The 9,112-nt window shown below is 36.2% G+C and overlaps 1 protein-coding gene across 2 annotated transcripts; it reads left to right on the top strand.

The window, feature by feature from the left end:
* Positions 1-2,752: 2,752 nt before the first annotated feature.
* On the top strand, positions 2,753-4,683 carry LOC123528045 (uncharacterized). Of its 2 annotated transcripts, none has more exons than XM_053523072.1 (3): positions 2,753-2,872; positions 3,238-3,431; positions 3,634-4,683. In XM_053523072.1, the coding sequence occupies exons 2-3, from the start codon at positions 3,252-3,254 to the stop codon at positions 3,871-3,873; spliced, it is 420 nt and encodes a 139-aa protein (XP_053379047.1). In that variant the 5' UTR covers positions 2,753-2,872; positions 3,238-3,251; the 3' UTR covers positions 3,874-4,683. The 2 variants fall into 2 exon arrangements, with proteins under 2 accessions (XP_053379047.1, XP_045163723.2); XM_045307788.2 differs by lacking the exon at positions 2,753-2,872 and adding an exon at positions 2,879-3,030 and having other exon boundaries at positions 3,634-4,680.
* The last annotated feature ends 4,429 nt before the right edge of the window (positions 4,684-9,112 follow it).

Genomic DNA, 9,112 nt, shown 5'->3' with positions numbered 1-9,112 from the left:
CAGAAACACCTGAGAATTAGTTATGTTTACTCATTTTTGGACGGATTGTCGAAGACAATTCCGTCCAGTGGAACCACAATAATACATATACGAATTCCGGCTTAATCGATTTTTTGATAGCCACCATAGATTTCACACTCCGCCGAAAGAAAATAGTTCTCAAATGGCAGCACATAGAACAACTAAAATCACCACGCTTCACTGCGCGCTTTAATTGAATGCAGCGGATTAGTGTAGTAAAAACTCCAGCAGACGATGTGCCCGCTGACCAATAAACTAAGCATGCTTTATATACGAGAGTGTTTTCTTATCGCTGGATGACGGAAATTGTTACACTTTTGTAAAAAAAAAAAACAACCGAAAAGACATTTACTAGTTTAACACTCCCAAACAGAAAGGGACACTGCTGGTCTCGGACCTGACAGAATCAATACATTTCAAGACAATCCGTCCTCCAGTGTTTACAATGCTTTGATTCTCAATCGGGAATCCATTCAATTCATCCCGCCCCATATGGTTCTGGGACGATCAGTGTATGAAAAGAATTGGAACCACTGTCTTACCCTTGCATGATCGTAAGAGGCGACTAATAGGGTCTTAACATTTGGTCTTGCTGTAACTCTGTTATTCCAGCAGGTATACAGATTTTGATTCCATACCTCATGTTTTTATTTCGATGTAAATGAGATGTGGAACCAAAATTTGTAGTCCTGTTTGGCGCCATTTAACCTATACTGTGTTGGTGCGCCGTAAAACCCAAATAAAAAAAAATCAATTCATCCCATGATATTTGAAAACATTTGAGGGCCCCCCTATGTTGTTATTACTTCTGGCCCAACCCTTTTGTATATTTACTTTGGTGTCTTTATGTATGTTTGTTGTATGTGTACGGCACAGACCGAATGACACATTTTTCAAGTCGATAGTAAATATGTCATTCGGTACATCCATGTTACCGTAGAGGGGTCTATATATCCCGATTTTCGTCGCTCCCCCAATCAGTTTAAAGGTAGATTTTGGAATAAAAACAACACTGCCCATATTTGTACTGATGTGCAAAACGTTGCGGTTCGGACAACTTATGCGGAAGCTTATTAGACACAAGGAAAAAGGATATTTTTCTTAAATCCGAAGTCAGACGTTCTGTGCACGTGCCGGAAGTACACATTTTTTTAATTCGATAGTGAATATCTCATTCGGTATATCGCATGTAACCGTAGAGGAATCGATCCCGATTTCGAAAATCGTTAGGATCGATTCCCTATATATATCTGTATTGTTTTCTGTACATATTCCTCTGTGGTGGAAGGTAAACACAGTGGAAAAGTTTGTGTTGCCGCGGCGGCCCGGATTCGATTCTCGACGCGAGCATCTTGTTTTTCTTGATTTAGCATTTTAAGATAGTTTAGAAACAAAAACACATATTCTAATCTTCATAATATGACCAGACTTCAATTTTAAAGACAGGCTATGTTTAGCCAAAATCTGAAGGTCAGTGCCTTTAATAGATTGTCCATATTTGACAAAGATAACATCCGTTAGGAAAATTTTAAAGTATGATATGTTTACCTCTTGTATGTTAAGGGCTAAAACCATTTAGCGTTTCACAGAGTGACATAGAATTAGAAGCAAATTTGTAAAGACGTTCTTTCTTAGACCGATTCGGGAGTTCCGCTTAAGCCGGTGCTAGTGGGCATGTGTCATTTTTGGGTGATTTTTATTAAACCGGGTCCGTCATGACTTTCCACAGGGGGTTTTATTAGAGTTTATTCAATAACTAGTATGTGAAACGAAAAAAGAAAACGTTCCTTCGCTTAAAAGAACTAGATCTGTCTGAGGAGAATATACTAAAATTGCTTTTTAAATGATAGCTGATTTTTAAAAAATGGTTTCATCATAACTTCGTTTAAAATATATTCGTGCTTGTCAACTTCACGTGATGTCACTCATGTGCTCAAGCTGTATGTTGATGGAAAAATACGTTGTGTCTCGTGTTTTTGTTTACAAATGTAGATTTATCTATGATGTTATCATTTATAATGTATTCAAGTAGTCATTATTTATTTGATATTGTAGATAGGAGAAAGATAGCTTGACTACAGATATATTAAATAAGACACTCACACACTATTCACCAACCTTTTATTGTTAGTTGGAAACGTTTCAGTAAAAAATATAAAACAATAAAATGTTAATTAACCAAATATAAGTGTTTTGCAAGTCCTTCGATTGTCTTATAACTTGTAGTTTATTAGAAAATGTTTCATTTAGCGAGAATACATGTTACATGTTTTTGTATATTGTTTAAATAAGGAAAGGGTGATTTCTGATTTGTTTTCTTCATTAGAGCACATGAAACCAATTCAATAAAGATCTTGTGACAAGGCACTGCTTATTTCTGACTTATTGCTATTGTTATTTCATATTTTTACATGTACAACGCTTAAGGAGTTCAATTCTAGATATGCAGGTTACAGTGTTGAAAAAAATGCAGTGAGAAAATTTCAAGTTTAACGTTTTGGCTGAAGCTGCCATCTAATTATTGACAAGTCAAATAATCTAGAACATTTTTATTTGATTTGTTTATATACATTTGAGCACTGTACTAATTGTTTACCTATTGTTTAATAGATAAACAGCAACACAAAGACAGGAGGTGACTGGTGTTTAAATAGCCCTTTACCTTGACCTTGTTTCTCACACATCGTCACGATTCCCTCTCGTGGACCGAAGTGCATATTTCATGAATGGAAAATCTTTGTTTTGATGATGATTTATCGCTATGAATTTTATCTCCCGCCAATAATAACTAAATACGATTCGTCCCGTGATTTTATCTACGTTGCGGAATAAAAACAATTGCAATGGAAAAGTTCGTTATTTTATATTTTCCTTACATACATAAAATAACAGCCATCTAAGTGTCGCATTATTTGATATAACTGTGACATATTAAGCGCACTGAAATCTTCACTGGAGCTTTCAAATTACTTATTTTTATATTGTTTCATCAGCATCAAATATTTGTGGGTATGTAAAGTTTGTTTATATAAAAATAACTCAAATACTGGAAACCTCTGCTTAACAAATTTTTAAAGAATATGTACTTAATTTCGTTTTATGCCTGTAATTTAAGTTTTTATCAAATGTTTTGAACCAAACTTAACAAACATTCGTGTTTATAATGGGCTATTGGTTACTGCTAAACAATAAGTAATGTCTTTTATTTTATTTCAGACATAAGTAGAAAGATGTTGAGCATTTATGCGAGTAATGGGTCGATGGTGGATGAAGCCAACTTACGGAAGTACTTGGATGTTATCGTAAAAGACAAATCCAAGATGGCTATTAAGACGGCAGCGATTGTTTACGACAATGGAAACATTGCGGCGAAGACAAACACGTTCAAAATTTCTCACGAAGATTTATTGGTCAGTATTACAACAACAATAAATCACGAATGACTTTTTACAACTTGAAGACATGCGTAACAAATAATAATGTATATGCAATATAAAAATTTAATAAATAATAACTAGACAATACTTTTGCTATATATATCGGCCGTTTTTATTTGCGTTCGCTTTTGTAACGAGTTATTTACAGAGAAATAAATCTATATTTGTCTTTCAGAATATAAAGCAGGCATTTCTAACACCAAGCACGGAGAAGATACAATATTGTGACGTTACATACTGCGTAAAATCTAAAACACGTGAACAGCTCGTTGCTTTTAACGGAACTAATTACGTCATTGTTAGTAAAACTGACGTCACTTTTATTATCGTCACGTGCTGTTCCAGACAAAAGTATTCCACTCTTGCCGCTTGGATCAATGCAGTTGCAAAAAAATTGCGGGAAAGACATACATGACAGTGGCGAAGAGTCTTCTGTGCTTAATTAAAGATCTGATCAACTGTCTGCGAGCGCTGCATTTAAAGTTCTAAGGGTATCGTCCGTATAGATCGGCAAAGGCGTCTGCTCGGCATTGATGGTAATACTGGTGTTACCTAGTTGGACTGGTCGTTTTTGAAAGTGTCAAATACTTTATCAAACAGAAAGTTTTAAGAGAACTAAAACCTGCATCCGCTGAATATTGTTTGCCATCAAGATACCCATATATGGGCGGAATAGAGGTTAGTAGTAGCACGTCTAATATCTCAAAGTTTTATTGAACTCACTCAATGTGATAAAATCACACAGTTTCTGTTACGGCCACAAGTCTGAAGTGAAAGACTGTCTAGATCTGTGGACATTTCGCTTTATATAAGACCTATAAAACTGTCAGCACATTGTTGCGAAGAGTTCTTTGTTAAGATAAACCATGTCTTCTAGTTTTGTTACGTTACACGTTAATAAAATTTAATATAAAATGATGAAAAGTCATTGTATTAGGGCCTAATTGAGTTACTTAACTTTTGTAACAACATCTTAGCACAAACTGTGACAGTTTGGATTGCTCATTTCGGGCGGTGTTTTTGTCTTGCGTGTTTAGTATTTCAGTGATAGGCTGCCTTTGTAGGACAGCAATCTCCGCTCGATTTTCTCTTCTGACGAAAACGGAAATTCAATCAGAATTGAATAATTTAACAATGACCGTGACTCACTGCAGACCTGGAGCGCCTGTATAAATTACAGACTCCGGTATATACCGGATTCAAGCAATTTGAATGAAGAGTACATTTGTATCTTTAATATATATATATCTTGTAACTATGGTAATACTAACCCTAACCTTTATGGTCAGTAAGTTATACATATTATACACTAAATGCTTGTGCACATGCAATAATTTGCGTATTTTTTGCCGTGCGCTCCAATTGATAATCACTTCCGGACATGCGCAGAAGACCACTTCAGGTCTGCAAAGAGCAACATCGTCTAACGTCTATGAAGATATATAAGGTGGCAGGGAAGTGCAGATTTGCGAATTCCACATTGGCGTGTGGGTACCAGTGTTGAAATATCCATAGAAATCTCGTTTTTGCTTATTTTTCTTTGAAACTACTATGGACCATTACAGATACTATAGACTACATAAAGACGACTCTCCGGTCCTATGCACCTGTCGCTTTCCATGCTAGATGTAGTGAAATTTGGCCAAATCACCCAAATTTTATAGACCAAAATTAGCCTAACCCGGCCTCACTTTGAACTCTGCCATTCATCCGTTTTATATTTTTTAATCCAATTTCGTAGCATATATGTATAGTGCGAACATAGATGCATACCCAGGTGGTGTGGAATGTGTCTCCCAACCACCACTTTATTTCCCTAATTTTCACTTGAAAAAAAGTGGATGGATGACAGCCGAGCGTCTGGCGGACTTTTTGTTCTGACGTTTATGTTTTAGCCTCAACCGAAAGTACGGAGCTAGGAATTTTAAAACACCCGCCATGTAGAATCATTAACCGTTCCTCATTCCCCAGATATATTAAAGAATTAATAATGATAAATAACCAGTAAGATAGATATGCCTTTATATCTACCCTGTCCTGTTTATACAGAAAATCGACCGGGGCCAAACTACGAAACCGCTCCCCTGCCACCTTAAGTTTTTAAGATGTTTAAATAAAATAAAATGTAATCTGTCCTGAACCCTAAGACACTTATAGTGATATCAACTGAACAAAAAGTGTTGCCGTACCTTACGAGATAGCCGGTGAATAAGCCAACAAAAGTGCCCACCCCTCCACGCAAAAATCAGCCAAAATTTGCATTCTGAATCAAAGTAACCCCGAAAAACGATTTACTGCCTTTAAAGTTAATTTAACATGATATTTACAATTTAAAGCCTTTCAAATGTTAAAACCATGCACTTTTAACATAATTTTGGTATACAAATGCAGATTACCGTACTTATCCTATCGGGACACCCCTTAAAGGCCACCATCCATCCTTTGGGGCCACCCCAGCCACTATATAGCTTAATGGCATTGCTAGATATAGACACATGTGCTGCTTTTAAACAAAATGGCATGAATAGTCATTATATAGGCACTAATTTCTTCTTTTGGCCGTTTTATGATACGAATCCTACTGGCTGGGGGTCCTTAGCTTCATTTTTATATGGCCACCTACTGCCATTTTGGGACTCGCTAGGCCGAATTTAGTACTCAGAAATGAATAAAAACCACTATAGGTTACAGTTCATTCCGTAATGGGTTTAAATACATGCATAAAGTCAATATTTGAGTGGTTTAAAAATTTGTCTATTTTCCTTAAGTTTTAAGATGTTTAAATAAAATAAAATGTAACCTGTCCTGAATCCTAAGACACTTATAGTGATATCAACTGAACAAAAAGTGTTGCCGTACCTTACGAGATAGCCGGTGAATAAGCCAACAAAAGTGCCCACTCCTCCACGCAAAAATCAGCCAAAATTTGCATTCTGAATCAAAGTAACCCCGAAAAACGATTTACTGCCTTTAAAGTTAATTTAACATGATATTTACAATTTGAAGCCTTTCAAATGTTAAAACCATGCACTTTTAACATAATTTTGGTATACAAATGCAGATTACCGTACTTATCCTATCGGGACACCCCTGAAAGGCCAACCATCCATCCTTTGGGGCCACCCCAGCCACTATATAGCTTAATGGCATTGCTAGATATAGACACATGTGCTGCTTTTAAACAAAATGGCATGAATAGTCATTATATAGGCACTAATTTCTTCTTTTGTCCGTTTTATGATACGAATCCTACTGGCTGGGGGTCCTTAGCTTCATTTTTATATGGCCACCTACTGCCATTTTGGGACTCGCTAGGCCGAATTTAGAACCCAGAAATGAATAAAAACCACTATAGGTTACAGTTCATTCCGTAATGGGTTTAAATACATGCAAAAAGTCAATATTTGAGTGGTTTAAAAATTTGTCTATTTTCCTTAAGTTTTTAAGATGTTTAAATAAAATAAAATGTAACCTGTCCTGAATCCTAAGACACTTATAGTGATATCAACTGAACAAAAAGTGTTGCCGTACCTTACGAGATAGCCGGTGAATAAGCCAACAAAAGTGCCCACCCCTCCACGCAAAAATCAGCCAAAATTTTGCATTCTGAATCAAAGTAACCCCGAAAAACGATTTACTGCCTTTAAAGTTAATTTAACATGATATTTACAATTTAAAGCCTTTTAAATGTTAAAACCATGCACTTTTAACATAATTTTGGTATACAAATGCAGATTACCGTACTTATCCTATCGGGACACCCCTTAAAGGCCACCCATCCATCCTTTGGGGCCACTCCAGCCACTTTATAGCTTAATGGCATTGCTAGATGTAGACACATGTGCTGCTTTTAAACAAAATGGCATGAATAGTCATTATATAGGCACTAATTTCTTCTTTTGGCCGTTTTATGATACGAATCCTACTGGCTGGGGGTCCTTAGCTTCATTTTTATATGGCCACCTACTGCCATTTTGGGACTCGCTAGGCCGAATTTAGTACTCAGAAATGAATAAAAACCACTATAGGTTACAGTTCATTCCGTAATGGGTTTAAATACATGCAAAAAGTCAATATTTGAGTGGTTCAAAAATTTGTCTATTTTCCTTAAGGTGGCAGGGGAGTGCAGATTTGCGAATTCCGCATTGACGTGTGGGTACCAGTGTTGAAATATCCATACAAATCTCGTTTTTGCTTATTTTTCTTTGAAACTACTATGGACCATTGCAGATACTATAGACTACATAAAGACGACTCTCCGGTCCTATGCACCTGTCGCTTTTCATGCCAGATGTAGTGAAATTTGGCCAAATCACCCAAATTTTATAGACCAAAATTAGCGTAACCGGGCCTCACTTTGAACTCTGCCATTCATCCATTTTATATTTTTAAATCCAATTTCGTAGCATATATGTATAGTGCGAACATAGATGCATACCCAGGTGGTGTGGAATGTGTCTCCCAACCACCACTTTATTTCCCTAATTTTCACTTGAAAAAAGTGGATGGATGACAGCCGAGCGTCTGGCGGACTTTTTGTTCTGACGTTTATGTTTTAGCCTCAACCGGAAGTACGGAGCTAGGAATTTTAAAACACCCGCCATGTAGAATCATTAACCGTTCCTCATTCCCCAGATATATTAAAGAATTAATAATGATAAATAACCAGTAAGATAGATATGCCTTTATATCTACCCTGTCCTATTTATACAGAAAATCGACCGGGGCCAAACTACGAAACCGCTCCCCTGCCACCTAAGGGTTTTTGTTTGTTTCGAAGATATATCGAATTTATTTCATTTAGTGTGAGCATATTACGAAACACAATGTTGTTGTTCACGAGCAGAAATAAGGCTTGATCTTAAACCAGAAACAAACTGATTTTCTTTCAAGGCTTTTTTATTCATTTAAATGGTGGTGTCGTTTAAAATGACCCCATAGGTAATTCTGAACCCTGTGTGTTACTTAGATATAACGTCTTACACGGTTTGATGCCACGCGTGAAATAAAATTAGTTTCAGTTTACGTCAAAGACAAAATTCCTTTTTACCGTGCAAAATACATAAAAGCAGTAGACCTTTATTTTTATTACATATACGAATTTCCGATATATGCTTGCCTTCAGTTCACATACCAAAAGCACATGAGGACAGTTTCCTTCAAAAATTAAATTGCCATAACTTTCATTAAATTTATGTTATTTATGTCCCTGTTGTGCTCTATCGTTGAAAAGTCTATCCAACGTATACGTTTTATATACGTATTTTATACATTTGAATATACCTGCACACCGCATGGCCCAACGCTAGACGTCTGGATGCTCGTTCTTTTGTTCCAACAGTGAACATGGGAGGTAACTATTTTCAAAATAGTTAACATGTTTTATTGTGTTCATGTGAGGTAATGTGTGACATCCCTCACATCCTCTTATACCAGTCAGAATTGAAAAGACTCAATAGAAATAATAACAACCCTTTTTCACGAAAGTTAGATCTAATAGCAAGGCAGTATGAATATATCAAGACCATTCATGTTCAATTAGCACACAGATATGAGAGTATTTCGCTACTTTCGACCAAGAGTCTTACCATTTAACAAAAGATAGCTAAAATTCTAACGTTCAAGTAAGGTCAATACCTACCTTAGAGCGAGTT

Source organism: Mercenaria mercenaria, chromosome 14 (genome assembly GCF_021730395.1).
Source record: "Mercenaria mercenaria strain notata chromosome 14, MADL_Memer_1, whole genome shotgun sequence".
NCBI classification, from domain to species: domain Eukaryota; kingdom Metazoa; phylum Mollusca; class Bivalvia; order Venerida; family Veneridae; genus Mercenaria; species Mercenaria mercenaria.
The sequence above is the reverse complement of the archived record's forward strand: the minus strand, read 5'-3'. Positions and strand labels throughout refer to the sequence as shown.

What these genes read in the sequence shown, in the direction of transcription:
- LOC123528045 (XM_053523072.1), top strand. Translation starts at nt 3,252, where the DNA reads ATGTTGAGCATTTATGCGAGTAATGGGTCGATGGTGGATGAAGCCAAC. An exon ending in TTTCTCACGAAGATTTATTG is followed by an intron (nt 3,432 to 3,633) that starts GTCAGTATTACA and finishes TTTGTCTTTCAG; the next exon opens with AATATAAAGCAGGCATTTCT.